This window comes from Melospiza georgiana, chromosome 20, assembly GCF_028018845.1.
Source record: "Melospiza georgiana isolate bMelGeo1 chromosome 20, bMelGeo1.pri, whole genome shotgun sequence".
Taxonomy (NCBI): domain Eukaryota; kingdom Metazoa; phylum Chordata; class Aves; order Passeriformes; family Passerellidae; genus Melospiza; species Melospiza georgiana.
The window spans coordinates 1574087-1592155 of record NC_080449.1 but is presented as its reverse complement, the minus strand read 5'-3'; the positions used below and the strand labels follow the sequence as shown (position 1 = coordinate 1592155).

The window sequence follows — 18069 nt, the reverse complement described above, 5'->3', positions numbered from 1 at the left end:
CCATTAGAGAGTGTCCAAAGGAGGGCAGCGAAGATGGTGAAGGCCCTTGAGGGGAAGCTGTAGGAGAAGTAGCTGAGACTTGGTCTGTTCAGCCTGGAGAAAAGAGACTGATGGTCACACTGCCAGTCTACAGCCTCCTCCTGAGGAGAAGGGACAGACATTGATCGCTTCTATGTAGTGACCAGGGACAGAATCTGAGGGAATGGCCTTAAGTTGTGTCAGGGGAGGTTCAGTTTGGATATTGGAAAAAGGTTCTTTCCCAGACGGTGTTTGTGCACCAGAACAGGCTCCCCAGGGAATTGATCACACTACTAAGCTGACAGAGCTCAAGGAGTGTCTGGACAACACTCCCAGGCACATGGTGTGACCTTGGGGATGGTGCTGGGCAGGGCCAGGAGTTGGACTCGATGATCCCTGAGAGTCCCTTCCAACTCAGACTCTTCTGTGATTCCATGGGGGAAGCGCTGCACTGGACGCAGCTCCCGCGGGCCCGGGAGCGGCGCGAGCCCACAAGCGCCTCCCGCCCCCTCAGAGCGAGAAGGCGCCGCCGCTCCGGGACCGCGTGACCCGCGGGCGGCGGGGCGGGGCTCCGGGGGCGGGACGGCAGCTCTGGCTCCGCCCCGGCCCGGTGCTGCCGCGTCCCGCGCCGCTCGTCGCGGGCTCCCCGCGCCATGGACCCTCCCGAGGAGGTGCGGACGCAGCTGGAGCGGTGCGGACAGGCCCATCTGCTGCGGTTCTGGGCCGAGCTGGACACGGCGCAGCGCGGGGCGCTGCTGGCGGCGCTGCCGCCGGGGCTGGGCGAGCACTGCCGGCAAGCGGCGGCGGCCGGGGCCCGCCAGCGCGGCCCGCACGAGCGCCTGGACGGCCGGATGGAGCCGCTCCCCCCCGAGCTGCTGGGCAGCGCCCGCCGCAGCGGCCCCGCCGCGCTGCAGCGCTGGGAGGCGGAAGGTGAGAGGGGCGCGAGGCCGCCTGTCCCTCCCGTTCTGGGGCTGCCGGGGTCCGGCGCGGAGGTTCGGGACCAGCCGCGTCCCGCCGAGCCCCAGCGGTGCGGGACAGGGGCGGCCCCCGGCGGGGCCCCGGGGCAGCAGCCGCCCCTTGCGGCGGCACCGCGGGGCGCTGGGCAGTCCATCCCCGGCACCGCGGGTGGGAGCCGCAGGGACGGCGGGTCGGGCAAGGAGGAAGAGAGCAGGTTCACGGCTACACCCCGGCCCTTAGCCCCGGCAGCCGGTGTCCTCGGCCCGGGGAACTTTGGTTGAGACACCGAGTTTTCTCTCTGCGTTATGAAATGCAGCGGCCGAGGCCCCGCGGCCGTGCCGGGCCGGATCAGAAGATCTCTACAACTCTGTGACAAGCAGTGATTGCTAGCTGGGGCTGTGTCTTTCCTCCCACAGAACAAGCAACGGAATAAAAGGAAAGAGCCTCAAGTTGTGTCAGAGGAGATTCAGGTTGAATATTGAGGAAAATTTCTTCACTGAAAGGATGATCGGGCATTGGCATAGGCTGCCCAGGGCAGTTGCGGAGTCACCATCCCTGGAACTGTTCAAAAAGCAAGTGGACATGACACAATACTCTTTAGAGGACATGCGGTTGTTTTACAGTATCTGTCATGAAAAAATGTAATACTAGAGGATTTAAAGGGGCTCCAAGAGAGCTTGAGAGGAACTTTGGACAAGGACTTGGAGTGGCAGAGCAAGGGGTAATGGCTTCACACTTGACAGAGGGTTAGATTAGATATTAGGAAGAAATTGTTTCCTGTGAGTGGTGAGGCCTTGTCACAGGTTGCCCAGAGAAGCTGTGGCTGCCTCTGGATCCCTGGAAGTGTTCAGGCCAGGTTGGATGGGGCTTGGAGCAACTTGGGGTAGTGGAAGTTGTTTCTGCCTGTGGCAGGGGGTGGAATGAGATGGTCTTTAAGGTCCCCTGCAACCCAAACCATTCTATGACTATGAGTCCCTGGGGAGGGTGGGAGCCTGGGAGGTTTCATTGCTGCTTAGCTGGGTAGCTGCCTGGAGGATGAGCTCCCAGCCCACCAAAAGGTGCAAAGGCCGGTCTCAGGTGCTGATCCCCATCCTTGCTGTGTCATGTGCAGCAGGAGGCTGATGGGATCTGGGAGAAGTCCAGGAAAGTCCATAATCCATGATTTTTGGAGCCTGGTAGATGCAGGTATGTGAAAGCTAGGGGTAATGGGGGAGATGGTGGCTGGATGTGCCCTTCCCACAGCATGTAAGTCTTACATGGCTGTCCTGTGCTTTTTTCTAAGTGCACACTCTTACTTATTTATAAGGGCTCATATGTGTCTTGGATCTTTCTTTATAAAACATAACAGCACCATTAAAAAACAATTTTAATAATAAAAAGAAAGCCAGGAAGACCCACCTGGGTTGTAGAGATACTTGCCTGATTTTTGACAAGTGGTTGCACAGCCTTGGCCCAGCGTTGCCAGTAAAGAGGTGAGGATGTGTGGGCAGGGGAGTCAAATTTTCCAAGCAGAAACAGAAATAGAAGCATCAGGGTCACAGGGCAGAGAAGCTTTTCTGCTGTGTCAGACTCCACTCATGGGGCTGAGTGGTGATGGAGGGAACATAAGCTGGTACAGTGAATCATAGAATCCCAGAATGGTTTAGGTTGGAAGGCACCTTAAGGACCATCTCATTCCACCCCTTGCCATGGACAGGGTCCCTTTCCACTGTTCCAGGTTGCTCCACGCCCTGTCCAGCCTGGCCTTGGAAACTTCCTGAGATCCTGGGTCAGCCACAGCTTCTCTGGATAACCCGTGCCAGGGCCTGCCCACGCCCACAGGGAACAATTTCTTCCCCATATTGCATCTATCCCTGCCCTCTGGCAGTGGGAGCCATTCCCTGTATCCTGTCCCTCCATCCCTTGTCCCCAGTTCCTCTCCTGCTCTCCTGGAGCTCCTTTAGGCCCTGGAAGGGGATCTGAGCTTTCCCAGGATCTTTCTTGTCTCCAGGTAAATGCCCCCAGTTCCATGGCCTCCTCTGGACTCGCACCAGCAACTCTATGTCTTTCTCATGCTGACAGCCTCAGAGCTGAAGGCTGCACTGCAGGTGTGGTCTCACTGAGCAGGGCAGAAAATTCCCCTTTCTCACTTACTGCCCCTTGTGGTATCAGCCCAGGGCACAGGGACTTTCTGGATGTTAGTGCACTTGGTCAGGGCATGTTGAGCTTCTCATCCACCCACACCCCCAAGTCCATCTTGGCATGGCTATTTGAGCGTGTCACAGTGAGGAGGAGGGGACCCTTTGAGCCCTAGAGGCAGATGGGGCTGGGTCAGGGCTCCATAGTTAAACTAACAGCTTTATCAAACTTGTCACTTGTCCCCCAGCCAGCTAGGCAAGTGAGGAGCTGGTGTGTCTGCCTTGTATCATTGACTGCAGCATGGAAAGGAAAGGAGGGCCAGGCTACCTGTGTGGACTGGCCTTGCTGGTTGCCAGTACTGTCTGCAGCAGCCCAGGTCAAATATGTTTGAGATCCTGCTGCTGTGCCCAAATCATCTGGCCCTAAAGTCTGATGGCTCCAGGCCACCTCAGCCCTGCAGGCAGCCTGAATTTTTACCAGAAGGCCTACACACAGATGTTCTGTTTCATTTAGTTTGTTTTCATGATCTGGTTTAAGGCTGAAGAGGGATTTTATTTCCTGGAACTGGGCAATCAGGACAAAAGACTTTGTTCCACTGAACCCGGGCATTGCTGTGTGTCCCTGCAGATGTGGCAGCATTCCTGCATGGCATTTCCCAGTGGAACCAGCACCATGGGCACAGGCTTTGCAGGATCTTGGATCTCTGAGGGGATGCAGCTCTGAAAGGCCTTTGTTTGTGGTATGTTGAGCAGGCTGGGAGCAGATGAGCCATCCCAACCTGCTGTCCAGTGTCCCTGAGACTGCATGGCTGGTACAGCCTGTGGCTGTGGGGTCATCCCCACACTGAGCTGAGATGCTCTGTGCTCTGTCTGTGGGTGTCTGAGCTCCCTACAGCTGCCACCTGCATTGCATCTCCAAAGACTGAACAGCTGAAATGATATCTCCTCCTTCCCCCTCCCCCTTTTTCTATGATAAAAAATTATGGATAAGAACCAGACAACTGAAAACTTGCTTTGGGAACACCTGAGATATTTTTAATAGTTAAAAAACTAATACTGTTGCTTTGTGTCTCAGACAAAAAAACTGCCTGGTCAGATTTGCGTTCAGATCTTAAACACTGACATTTAACAATCACATTTTCTGGGCAGCCCTAGGAATGATGGTATAAATCAAACATAAACACAACACTTTTTCATTCAGTCAGTGTTTTATTAATGAAATCTAAGTCATGGCCATGGGCTGAGGTGTACCCCATCTCATCAGAGAGTTTGATGAGCCATTCTGGTTATCTGACTGCTTTGCAGAATTGAAAAGTTGGGAGTCTTTTTCCCTTACTGCTGTTGTAATGGGACTGATGTGCCTGTTCAGTAAGAAAATTCAGTCTGTTCTTGCAAGACCAATCTGTTCCTCCTACGAAATCTATTTTTGTTTTTTTACTTTTTCTGCAGAGTAGGACTAACTGCAGCATTGGTGGGTATCTCAGCATTTTCTCTTTAGCTGAGCTGTGTGTGTTTCATATGCTGCAGAAAATAAGGTGGATTTTTTTTAAAGGGGATAGATCTTTCCATTGCAGCCAGATGAGTAAATTCTTAGGAACTTTAGTTGTGAATGTTGGTAATTTTACAGTTGGGAAGTCAGAGCAGAGCTACTTACCCAAATTTTCGGTGTTATTTGTTTTTGTGGCGACCTAAGATCAGAACTTGGAAAAACTGTCTGAGTTGAAGGGTTGTATCATAAATACTGAGAATGCCATAAATTATGGGATGCACTCTTCTGTCTGGGTTATTCTTGTGCACCCTGGTGAACCCTCCTGGAATATGGCCCTGTCAGTCTGCGGGACTGTAAAAAAAGTGACATCATTGATGTTATCAGTGATACTACTTTGGGCTTGAGTTTATCCCCCTGAGGTTGAGGTTTCAGTCCCTGCAGTGAGAGGCCCCTCCAGGAGATGGGTTTGAGATGGCAACTCCTCCTCGAGCAGATCCCATCCCCTTGTCAAACTTCAGAGAACTTGCTGTCTCCTGTGGGGTATCTTCATTTCATTGGGGTGACGCCAGCTGTGGCACCTGTGAGCTGTGGCTGAGAATTGTAGCTCCTTGATACTGTGGAGCAGAGTGGAGACCTCCTTGGCTTTCCCAATACAGTGTTGACTTCAGAGCGTCATTCATGTAAATGGTGCTCTTGGTCACAATCTGTTGCTCTGCAGAAATGTCCAATTTGGGATCTGTGGGATGTGGTCTGTTGCATCAGAATGTGAGTGTGTGTGTTGGTGTGAGGCTGGCAGTGCAGGGTGAAGATGCAGCAGGGCAAGTGCCTGACTTGTTCCACTGGTGGATGAATTTCAATTGCATTCCAAAGCAGCATCCCTCATGCTGCAGCAACTGAGAGCAGCAAATGCTGAGCTCAGACCTCAAGCAGCTTTGGTTTAAATTGCTGTGAAATACTTTAGCTCAAGTTTCAGTTCTAGATTATTTTAAAGAAAAGGAATTCTTAAAAAAATGTTTTAATTGCCCATTTCACAGAATCATGGAATGGTTTGGGTTGGAAGGGATGTTAAGGACAAGATTATCTTGTTCTAACTCTCCAGCCATGGGTGTGGATGCCACCCACTCTATGAGATTGCTCAGGGCCTTGTCCAACCAGGCATTGAGTATTTCCAGGGATAAGACAGAACAGTTTGGAAGTGTCCCACAGGGCAACTTTTTTAGGATTTTTTTCCCCTCCATAAATTATTTTCTGTGCAGGATCCCAGTAGGGAAACAGCCACCACCCAAGCCAGGGCATAAGCTGATTTGGAGTCGTGCTTTGGTGCCTCTCCATTCAGCTCTTTCCCTTCTCCTGCAGTGATGGCCTGCACTGGCAAACAGCTGAGTGTTCAGGAAAACTATGTGATGGGACTGGGGCAAGTACTTGTAAGTAATAGCTGAGACCCTCTGCTCTGTACTTTGAGTGTCATGGGCAGCTCAGTGGAAGCACAAAGGAGTCATTTATTGCTTGTGGTTTCTTGTGAAATGCTGGATTTCTTATTTGCGTCACCCTGCAGCTCACCCAGATCCTCCCATGTCTTTTACATTACCAGTTGAAACCTATTCAAGCTTCCTCTGCTGTCCAAGGACCTCCTGAAACTGAGAAATCCCAAGATTTCCACACACAGGTTTCTTCTTAGGGAGCTCTCCTAATCCCACTTGGAGGATTGAAGATCTCCAGAGGTGGCTTCCAGCTCTCACTCCTGTGGCCCTGTGACCCCAGAGGTTACTCTACAGCAGAACCTTGGCTGTGGAAGTGGCCCCCTGTGTGCCAGGACACCATCAGTCTTTTCGGAAGGGGTGTGTTTAGGGAGAAAGTCTTGTGTTACTGCTGTGGTAAGACTGAAACTTGTAAGCATGGGAAGGGGAGTGGTGTTACTGTAATGTCATGGACAACTTAAGTCTTTGCTGAGAAAATTGCTGGAAGCTGCAGTTTTGAACAGAATTAAAATTGAGCCAGGTTATTAAAACAGCATGTGGTCTTCAAGAAGCACCATTTTTGCTCTGTTGTGCATTTAAACAGCCAATTATTTAAAGATTAGCATGAACACAATCCTGTTCTTTTCTAATTTAATTTTTTTGGTCCCCATATATTTCAGTCCAAATCAGGAATATTTTAGCCTCAGCTGTGGTTAATGTGAGGTGTTTCCTGAAGGCTGGGGTGCCCCACAGGCTGTCCTTGGCTGCAGGAGCAGTGGCAGTTCAGTGCTGTGTGATAGCGGAAGGCCCTGATAGCTACCTGCAGCAGAACTGTGGCTTCTGACATGGCAAGCCTAATGTTCCTTGCATTCCCAGAGAAACTCAAAAGTGTTCCCTAATGAAAAATCTTTCTCACAGTTGTCAGTCGTTATTGTGATGTTGACTTTGGAGAAGGCAGGGACCAGAGTTGGCGAGTGATCTGAGTGTTTATTATGTGCTCTGGTTCTTTCCCAGGTTTTGGACTTCCCTGATTTGTCAGGAGCACTGACACTGGTTTCAATTAGATTGTGGATTTTGTAGCTCGTGCAGGCTTGGCTGTATTACTAGCCATGACTGCAGCTGTGTTCAGCTTCTATTGAAGCTGGAGCACAGGTACAGATAATTGATTAAGGCAGATTCCAGAAATCCTCCTGCTTTAAGATGACGAGACACTGCTTCTTTGGGATATAGGAATGATAAGGGACCTCTGGAGGTCTGTAGTCCAACCCCCGTTTGAAACAAAACTGTAAACAGCCTCAGGGCAGGTCAGCTACAGCTTTACTGAAGTAAGCCTTGAAAACCTTAGGGGACATTCCTTCCTCTCTGAATGTCTTCTAGTGCTGCACTACCTCCCTAGTAAAGATTTTGTATCCTAATTTGAATCTCCAAAGCTTCAGCTCATGGCTATTGTCTGTTTTTGCACCAGTTGCTGCTTTAGGTAAAGAAACTGCTGCATCCAGGAGTTGAAAGGAATTTTCTCCTGTGCGTGCAGTGGCATATTTCTCTCTGAGCTGCCAACACTGAACTGGCAGCTTCTGGCTGTTGCCTGAGCTCTGCAGAAACGCTCAGGAGAAGAATGTAGGATGTTGATTGCTTTGGAGGTTCTTATATTCCCTTGGGCTTCTTTTTCTACAGGTTTACATCAGATTTCACAGAACAAGGTAGCAGTGCTACTTCTGGCTGGAGGACAAGGAACCCGCCTGGGAGTCAGCTATCCCAAGGGCATGTACAATGTGGGGTTGCCCAGTGGCAAGAACTTGTATCAGATCCAAGCAGAAAGAATCCGCAAAGTGGAGCAGCTTGCTGGCAAGAGACACCACTGCAAGTGTGTCATTCCCTGGTAGGTGACCTAAAGCCAGATCTGCTGTGCAGGGCTCTTTGCATTCCAGTCTTGCCCGTGTTGTCTTCAAGAGGCCCTGAGCTGGGTGCTTGTCCTGGTTTAGGGCAAATTTGTTAAAGAATCTGCAAAGAAGGGCCCCTCCAGAAAGCAAAACCCACATGGCCCCTCCCTCCAACCGGTTCGGGAAAAAATTCTTTGGAGAGCGGTGGAAAGAACCTGTTTATTTCAGGCACAGCACCCCCAGCACACAAAATGAACAATACCCGATGACACCGCTCTGAGAAAGGTGACAAAATCAGAAAGTCTCTTTCGGGGGTGGTTGCTCTGTTCTCAGTCCCTCCGGCGCTGGGGCAGCTGCTGCAGCCAAACCTTCGGTGTTCCCGGGTCCCAGTCCGGAGCAGGTTCGAGATGGTCACAGAAACAGGAGAGGAGAAACAGTCCAGGAAGGGATGTGGACTGTTTAGCTAGAGCTAGCTAATAAGCAGAGGCCAAAGCAGAGCAGAAGCGAGAGCAGAAAAGAGAGCAAGCAAAGCAGCAAGCTGAAAGCATGAAAAACAGCCCTATGTACTGCCCCTCTCTGTGTCCCTGATAAGAGAAACCCAAACAAAACTTCCACTCTTCAGAGTCGGTCTTAAAGGCACAGAACAGATGAATGGGGATACAAGCATCATAACGTCACCCCAGGACAGTGCTGTACAGAGACAGGTTGAGAGGAGCCTTTTGTTGGCAGGATTTGTGATGGCAGAGGCTGCAGGAGGGTGCAGAAGGATGGGAGGTGGCAGGTCCATGTCTGCAGACCTGAGGGATTGAGTGCTGCCTTTGTATCACTGACCACAACACTAACTGCTGTACCTTGCTGGCTTTGCAAGCAGCTACTGGCAACACTGTAAACAGTACTTTTCAGTGCTTTCTCAGGTTCTTGCATGGAGGACAACCTAGAGCTTGCCTTCCAAGCCCTTCTTCCTACCCTTGTCCATAATTATGCAAAACCCTCTTGCTTTGTGTTCAGGCCACCTCCTGCTGTCGCTGTTTACAGTTGCCCATTCTGCTGGCTGCTCCTGGCATTCAAAAGAAATGAGCTCTGGGCAGAGTAAAAATGTGAATTCCCTATAGGGTGTGGTGAGTGAGAGGAAGCAGAGGCACTGCAGATGTGTCTGGAAATTTCTGCTAAATGCTCTCTGTTAGACCATGAGGACTATGTAGAAATACCCTTTTGGAATCAGTGTCTGGTCTGAGGCAGGGTTTTGGCAGTGAAAGAGTAGGTGTCTGAGGGCTTCAGGGTGCCACATTGTTTTACAAATTGGAGGCCAAATTTGATTCATACATTGTTTCCTCGTGGAAGGTGAGTCCATATTGTGCTTCTTCCTGAAGCCTTGTATACAGGACCTGAATTGCAAATGCATCATTCCTGGTGCTGCTGGAAGCAAGGATGGATTATTTGCAAGATGCCACATCTGTTTCAAGTTCCCTCTGGGGGTGAGGAGGCAGTTGGAGCATTTTGCTGCTCCAGTATACCTGGGCCCAGGCTATGGTGTGCTACAGAGATGTAAATTGGGGATGGGGAATTGAGGTCCAGGCTCTTCTATGTTGTTTTCTCCTGCTCACAGAGGACCCTGTATTCCTATGCCGATAGTTGTTGAAGAGTTTGACAGGTAGATGATGAAGGTGGTTTTTAGACAGTAGTGGAGGAAGAGACAGAAGCAACGTGGAGCTGAAAGGAAAGGAGGAAATAGAAATACTTACAACAAAAACAAACCATGCAGCCAACATATGGAAATACTGCTGTTTGCCTTGGCACTGAAGAGGTGCTGGCACAATGAATTGGCCAGGGTTTCTATAGACATTTAACATCAGTTTGAATCTAGAGTGAATGAGGGTGTTTTCTGCCCTTTGTCTTGTTTTCCAGCTCATCCAGGTATCCAGATGTTGTTCACATTTAGGGCAAGGCTCTTCTGTCCTGGCTGGAGCTAGGCCAGGGTAGGATCATGCCCTGATAAGAGCATAGGACCCCATGCAGCCTTACTGCAGGATGAGTTCTGGAGGAGAGCTCTTGTGTGCAGTTGCTCACCACAGGATGCTGCCGTGTCTCTCATTTTACACTCCTGGGATTCCTCTCTTTTTTCTTGAGTTTGTAGTTTTGCCTTTTGCTTTTATTGTTCTTTCTCATTGCCAAGTCTCCATTCCTGCCTAGGTACATCATGACAAGTGAGTTCACACTAGGGCCAACAGAAGAGTTTTTTGTACAACACAACTACTTCAACTTGGACAGATGCAATGTTGTCATGTTTGAACAGAGGATGCTGCCTGCTGTCACCTTTGATGGGAAAGCTATCTTGGAGGAGAAGGGGAAAATTGCCATGGCTCCAGGTACCTGCTGTTTGCTCTTCCATACTGTGGTACTGTCGTATGTGTTGGTAGTTGCTATGGGCCCTCAGCCTGCCCGGGCACACAGAGAAGCTTCCAGTTAATGTGGAAAGGTCCTCTAATGTTTCAGGCTGGTAATCAGGCGCATACATCTGTTTAGTTCTGGCTGGACATTTGACCACAGCACATGGTTTTTTATCCAAGTCTGGGAGTGTTGGCAGGATTAAAAGTGCTGTGGCTGCGGGGTAGGAGAAAGGTGCATTAGCAGAGCTCTCTATGAGGTCTCTGGAGCGCTGTGTCCTGTGGTGAAGGTCAGGAGCTCAAGGCTGATAGCTGGAAATGGGCAAAAAAGCAGCAAGAAGATGAACTCTTTTCAAAATGACAGCAATGTCTCACCGTGTAATGTTCTTTTAACCTAGACATGGTAAGAGACTTGGTGAGGGCAGCCCACCTGGGACTGTAAATGGGTGATCTGTGATAAACATGCACATGTCTTTTGTATAGCTGCAGTTCAAGCCTTTGAAAAGGCATTGAGAAGTTGGGGGGAGGAAGATAAACAGAGAATAAGATTTATTTTAGTCTTTCTCCAAGAAAGGGAATAAATATGCTTTTGCCCCATACTGGAGGAGAAGTGTAAAAGAATTTTCCCACCCTCTGCATAGATTTGCCCTTTAGTAGTCTCCCTCTGAGGATCTTAGTAACCTTCATAAAGTCTCATAATGCTGCTCAGTGAGGCTGGTCCCTGTGGTCCCACTCTTCAAGTGAGAGAACTGGGGTGAAAAGAAGAACATGCTCCCCTGAACTGTGTGGCAGAACTGGAAATAAAACCTGTTACCATTGACTCTTGGCTAGAAAGCATTCCATACTCTTCCATTCAATAAAGTTTGTGTAGTACTTTCTGCTTTTGCTCTGTTAGCTGGAAAAAACCCACCCCAAAGTTACAAATGAGCCAAGACTTTCTCTTTTCTCTTGCATTATAGATGGCAATGGTGGCTTATATCGTGCTTTGATGGATAATAAGATCTTGGATGATATGAAGCAGCGTGGAATCCAGTATGTCCATGTATATTGTGTGGACAACATCCTCGTGAAAATGGCAGATCCAGTCTTCATAGGTTTCTGTATTTCCAAAGGGGCAGACTGCGGTGCAAAGGTGAAGCAGTGCTAGCACTCGGCTGGTTTACCACAGGGAGTTTGGGTCTGATGACACTTGGAAGCTGCTGGTTGCAGGGAGCTTACCCTTTGCCCATCAGCAGCTCACTCTGAGCAGGTTTAGAGTTCCTTGCTGCCTGCACTGCATTTCACATTCCTACCCGTGGGTGTCCTCTGTTCTTCCCAGAGTACTGTGGAAAATAAACCTCAGGTAGAGCAGGAAGTATATCTGCACAGGAAACTGCACACTGGAATTGCTTTGCACCTATGCCCAGTCCTTGCTACAAAGGCACTTGGGCTGTCTAGAAGCCATATTGGACTGGGTTGGGTTTTATAAATGCACCTTTAAGTCTAATGGAGGCATTTCTTGCGCTCTGCTGTGGAAGATGGGGAAAGCCTTAACAGCCTGGATTTTGTTAACCTAAAGCAACACGTGTCTGAAGAGAAATTTATGTTACCCGAGTCATTAGCTCTGTTCAGGCAAATGGGAAGTTGAAGGCTTATAGCTGCAAACAGCTTGCTTTTAATGCCAGATCCTGGTCCTGGATAAGAAAAGTGCCCCCCACTATGCAGATTGCTTTTATCTGTCTTCTGAGAAACTGTCAAATTAAGTGGTTGAGTACTGGTGTTTATGTTGAATTGTTGGGCAAAATGTGCCTCCAGACTACTCTGTGCCCCTTACACAGCCCTGAGGTGCTGGAGCATCAGCAGGCAACGGTCCCATGGGATTGTTTGTACTTGGGAGTTGGAATAGTCCTGGGATTTTCTCCCTGTTTGTTATAAATCTGTGTCCTGTGGCTGCAGGTGGTGGAGAAGGCCTACCCCACAGAGCCTGTTGGGGTGGTGTGCTGTGTGGATGGCGTGTACCAAGTGGTGGAGTACAGCGAGATCAGCCCGGAGACTGCACAGCAGCAGCGCCCTGAGGGGGGACTGGTGTTCAGTGCTGGCAACATCTGTAACCACTTCTTCACTGTTGAGTTCCTGGAAACAGTGGCCCAGTAAGTCCCAGCAGACCTTCTAGGTAGCTGTGCTGCCCAGAAATACCTCCAAGACTGGGTGTTCCTGTTTTTCACTCTGGAATTTTAGTTACGGTTATTACCTGTGTTGCCTTTCACCTCCTATCTCATCCAAACAGTTCCAAACACCGGAATCCCCTTTCTGACAGCCCCAGCATACCCTCCAGGCCCTACCCAAGGAAGAGGTTCCCAGGTTCACTGTAACTAAATCAATTGAGATATACCAGTGCACAATCTTCCTGGGCCTTCAAGGGTGAGCAGCTGTGCAGGCTGCAGTGTGGTCAGTGGTGCAGCCTCATACCATGGATTTCTACAGGGAATGTCAGCCATGCCAGTGCTTGAGACAACAGAGTTTGTGGGAGAGGGTGAGGTTGCGGGTGGACTCTGTACCTTGGTGTGGGGAATGGGGATGTGATGCTGGACATTCAGTGAGCAGCTGTACAACCTTCCTGAAGAGCTTGAACCACCTTTGCTTGAGGGATCTGCCCTGCTCCATTTTCAGCCCAATCAGGTAACAATTTGGGTTGCCTCTTTTTTTTTTTTTGTAACCTCTGCCTGCAATTTCAGCTTGATGCATACTTCTCCCTCTCCTCTGACTGTCATGTCCCAGTGGTACAGAGAGAGCCCATGGCCAGGCTGCTCTGCTTAGGGAAGTGTTTCCTGGATGTGACTTTCATCACTTGGGAGGGAGCAACACCCACAAACAGTTGAGAGTTGACCCAGAGCAGTAATGAGCCATTTGCTTCCCTCAAGTGTATTGCTTTTTTTCCTAAGTGGGCTTGAACTAAATAAAATGGTTGGTTTCTTCTCCTTTTGCAGGAAATGGGAGTCACAGCTGAAGCATCATGTAGCTATAAAGAAGGTGCCCTACATTGACAAGGAGGGAAATCTGGTAAAACCACTAAAACCGAACGGGATAAAGCTGGAGAAGTTTGTGTTTGATGTGTTCCAGTTCTCTAAGTTAGTGACAGACATAATTTTACTTTTCTCCTCCCCTTCTCAGTGTTTGTTTGAATGACTGTAGGTTGAAACAAGCCATCCCAGGGAGCACGTGGTTTGTGGGTGTCTTGTTAGGAAGGTTGTTGGATCTACACCCAGCTTCAATCCAACAGTAACACTGCGGGCTCTAAGGGGAGCTCACAAGGCACTCAATGCTTGCACCAACCCTGCTCCCAGACTGGTCATCCTCCTGAGGATGTGTTGGCTGCCCTGGCATCTGCCAGCCTGGGAAAAACAAAAGGAAATTGAGTGCAAAGCCAATGGAGCACATATTGGAGTATTCAGACTTGCAAAAATTGGGTCTTTCAGCATTGTGGCTTCCTGGACAACTGCAGCTCTGGTTACATTTTTGGATGCTGTTAAGCCAGGGCTCAGCTTGTACCCTTTGTGCTTGGAAAACTGTTTACTTAAGCACCGTGGGGCCAAGTGGAACTGTCAGTGTTCGCTTTCCAAATTCTGCAACATAACTGGGAGTGCTGTGACATACGTAGTAAGGGATACTTGTGTCTAGGGAATATAGGATTTTAGCAATTAAGCATAAGTGTTGTTATAAAATCTATTTTTCCAAGGTCTCAAATTCAGCAGTGAAGATTCTGTTTTAGGCTTTAATAAATGCCAAAGAGGGACCTCAGGCAAACTGAATTATCTTTGATTGGGGATACTATTTCTCTTTTTATATTATTTCCTTTAGAATAGAGAGCTCAAGGTTTCCTAACATGTGTTAAATAAAGTAGTATCAAACTAAAGACAAAACCACAACCCATGGTGATGGGAACGCTGCTGAGTTCTGAGCCGTGACAGAACTCATTTGCAAGCAGTGGTTCCTTGTGGTTTTTTAACAGCTCAAAAACCACCTTTGCAGCTGTGCTTCACACGTGAAGTGCAGAAATGCACATATGTTGTGGTGGTGCTTTTTAATTTGCACTCCCATTTCTGGTAAACAGCTGTACTTCACAATCACCTGTGAGGCCTCCCTTGTTGCTTGTTTGTCCCTAGGAGCTGGTGTCCTTAGTTGGTCCTTACCTACAGACTCCCAAGCAGGGGGTATTTCTTGGGGCATGGTGGAGTGCTCTGCAGTGAGTGCACTGCTCACGCTCTGCCCAAGCTCTGGACGGTGCTGTGCTCTCTGTCCTGCTGTGTTCTGAGCTGTCTTGTCCAAGAACCCCCCACTGCCTAAAAAAGTTTCTGTGGCATCTCTGCTGAACTGTTTCTTTTTCTCTCCCCTGAGCACAGCTCTGGTAGGTTGGGAGGCTGCTGTTAAGTTCCCAAAGAGAGAAGGCTTCTTGTTTTTTTCCATTCTACAGCCCTGGTACTCCTTGGGTCTTCAGAATGGTAGTGGGCTTCCCTTGGCTTGACTGCCTCAGGCTGTGTACAGTGCTTCTCCCAAAAATATATATGAGCCTTTCCCCATGAGTGTTATTGTTGCATTAGAGGGTCTGATGACTAGCTCTGGTTTTCATGATCATTGTTTTCTTCCCTTTGCTGGTAGGAATTTTGTGGCATTTGAAGTTCTGAGAGAAGAGGAATTCTCACCACTAAAAAATGCAGACACAGCTGACAAAGATACTCCTACCACTGCTCGGCAAGCCCTCCTGGCCCAGCATTACCGCTGGGCTCTCAAGGCTGGAGCCAGATTTGTGGATGAAAATGGTTGCAGGATACCGGAAAAACTCAGGTATAAATCTGTGGCCTTCTCTGCCTCTTCTCTCATGGAAGAGCTCAGCTGTGCCAGCTGGCCAATGGCACATGCTGGGCTCTCCAAAATCGAGCATTAGTGTAATCACAGGGTCGTTTAGGGTGATTTTTGTTCAGCAGGTCCTCTCTGGATATGCAGGTTGATATCTACACTTCTTGCTCCTCTTATGAGCACCACACCTGTGGGTGCTCCAGGTAGTTAGCGCTTGGGGCTCTGGGCATTCTCTCTGGCAGATCCCTGTTCTTGGGGTTATGAGTTGGCCCTTCCTATAGCAACTTGTTAGACAATGGCAGTCTTTTCCATCACTCTGGAATTAGCAATGCAAGGAATTTTAATTTGTAGGCCCTGACAGCTTTTTTGACTGTGTCCCCGACAGGATTCTCAGGTGGTCTTAAGGATTGGTTGTCAGAGTGATTACCAGTTCAGATACCTTCCTGCATCAGGTGTAATGGAAAGCTGCTTTTACTCTGTGGAGCCATTACTTCATCAACTCATAGTTCAATAGACCCACAAGTTGTTGATTTTACTTGAAAAGTATCTCTGTAAAAGGGGCGTTTTGGTTTTGCTGAGTAACATTTGGGACCTGTTAATTCCTTTTTATTTTCACACTTTGATTTCACACAATGTCTGGTGCATGTGACTTTAACAAATGTCTTACCCTTCTGGATATCCTATTCTGGATAAACTTTGAAGAAGAAGCACTGTTTTTTAACCATGGCAGGAAGTTAATCCTGTGTTCTCTTCTTTAGTCTCTCAGGAACTGAAGATCCTCCGGCTGTGTGTGAGATTTCTCCATTAGTGTCTTATTTTGGAGAGGTGAGAATAGCTTTCTATGGAGGCATTTTTAAGAGTGTGCAGGTATGCATCTGACTTCCTTCCAAACAGGTGGTTTCTTTAGCCTGGGCTTGACGAGAAATGGTAAGATCAAGGAAACAGGGACTTGGGCTCTGTGTTATCATTATGTAGTTCCATTATGATTTACTCTTCAGCAGTTTGTTCACTCTCAGTTTTAGCTCTCTGTAAAATGAGATTTGCAACAAGGCTGCAGTTTCATTAATGTTTGCGAGCACTTTGAGATCTTAATAAGAAGTGCAGAATATTCAAATTTGGAAAACCATGGGTTCTGTGCTTATTTGTGCTCATATCCCACAGTAAGTGAATCCTGACTGAGAAATATGATATGTATGTTGGCTTTAGGGAAGCCATTTCTCAAGTTTGTCCCTCTGAAAATAATTGATCCTGAGAAACTTCCTTCCATTTAATAACGAGAATAGGAGCTTCCCTATTGGATGGACAGGGTGAGAAATAGTAGATTGCAGGAGAATGTGTGGGCACTGTTTGCTTGGTTTCCACATGTGTTAACTTGCAAGCCAGCTACCTGCAGTAGGTGTATTCCTCAACACGTGCAGGTGACAAACCCATTGCAATCAACAGGCTGTCAGAACAGAACGAAAACACGGAAATTAGACTTTTCTTTGCCAGGATTATTCTAATGTCAGTTAAGGACACACCTTCCCACATTGTTCTCCCAAGAAGTTTGTTTCTGACATCAGCTTTTATGGTTCCTCAGCACCTCTGCTTCTTGAACCCCAGAAACACTTTCTGTCACTGGGGAAACTGTAACTCTTGCCTTGTCCCTGACCTTTGTCTGCCACTTGAGGAGTTAAAATAGTGCATTTACAGCCTAACAATACTGTTCTCACACCTTCTCAGGGTCTGGAGGTGTACATGAAGAACAAAGAATTCCCTTCTCCCTTTGTACTCGACGAAAAAAAAATGGAAATGCTGGAAAATTCTTGAAGTGGGAAGTCTTTCCTTCTCAAATCAGATCCATGTTTGTCAGAACCGACAGTACTAAAATGCACTATGAAGTGCATTATAAAAAATTGATTTTGTGAATTAACACTTTCTGGGTGCTAAACAGATCCTACATTTCTTATTTACTGTTGCAAATGAATACAGAAAAGAGCCAGTCAAGGCCTGATAAATCAGCTTTGCCTTCAAGAAGATTCAGTTTCTTTAGTGCCTTGTTAGTTGTCTTGGTTGTGTTGGTGTGGTTGTTTTTTTTTTTTTTTTTTGTTTGGTTTTGTTTCTAAATCATGTGCACAGTTGGAGTCAGACTAAGGTCCCATCCTGAAAAATATGGAAGGACTTTGGATACTGAGGTTTTATCTCCAGTGGTCAGTTTTTTCCTAATCATGTGCTGATTAGAAGATCCAATTCAGCAATTGCATCCTCTAAGCAGATCATATAGAGTCTGCTGTATGGAGGGATGTTGCTGTGCCTAAGCATTGCTTGAGGCTTGGATTCCAAAGAAGAACAGACTAGTTTTGTATCTGGGCTCACTGGTGCCATCCTTAGACTGATTGCTCCTTACAGTTGTAGTGACTTTTTTAATTAAAAAAAAAAAGAATATTTTCATGACCCTCTGCCCTTCCTGACTATAACAGTTTTCCTTTCCATTTCCTGTTTAATATATACCATATCCCTCAGACAAGGTTCTCTTGGGGTACCTGAAAGTAGTAAAAGAAACAAATCCCAGTGGTAGAATTTAATGCCTAACCAAAAAGAAACAAATCCCAGTGGTAGAATTTAATGCCTAACCAAAACAAAAAAAAAAAGACTCTCAGCATCAACAGGGTACACAGTAAAACACCAGCCTCTGCTTCTACAGTTTTTCTCCAGGTGATTTTCCAGCACTCTTTCACTTAGGAATTAATTCCATAGATGCCTTTCTTTTAGATATGTTACTAACCACAATGTAAAGTGTCAGCTAATGAAGGACACTAATTGTCAGAACACATGTAGCATGCGAACTCAGCCCTGGCCAAGGAGTCTCAGGGTAGCTCTGACCCTTGACCCACCAGTGATTCTTCATGTTCAGTTTTTGGACGCTGCCCCAGAAAGCTCATGCCCATCTGATGC

The 18069-nt window shown here is 47.9% G+C and overlaps 1 protein-coding gene across 1 annotated transcript; it reads left to right on the top strand.

The window, feature by feature from the left end:
- Positions 1–637: 637 nt before the first annotated feature.
- On the top strand, positions 638–16985 carry UAP1L1 (UDP-N-acetylglucosamine pyrophosphorylase 1 like 1). The gene is made up of 9 exons (XM_058038377.1): positions 638–948; positions 7713–7917; positions 10109–10284; positions 11262–11434; positions 12238–12431; positions 13269–13409; positions 14938–15123; positions 15894–15960; positions 16858–16985. The coding sequence occupies exons 1-9, from the start codon at positions 672–674 to the stop codon at positions 16942–16944; spliced, it is 1506 nt and encodes a 501-aa protein (XP_057894360.1). The 5' UTR covers positions 638–671; the 3' UTR covers positions 16945–16985.
- The last annotated feature ends 1084 nt before the right edge of the window (positions 16986–18069 follow it).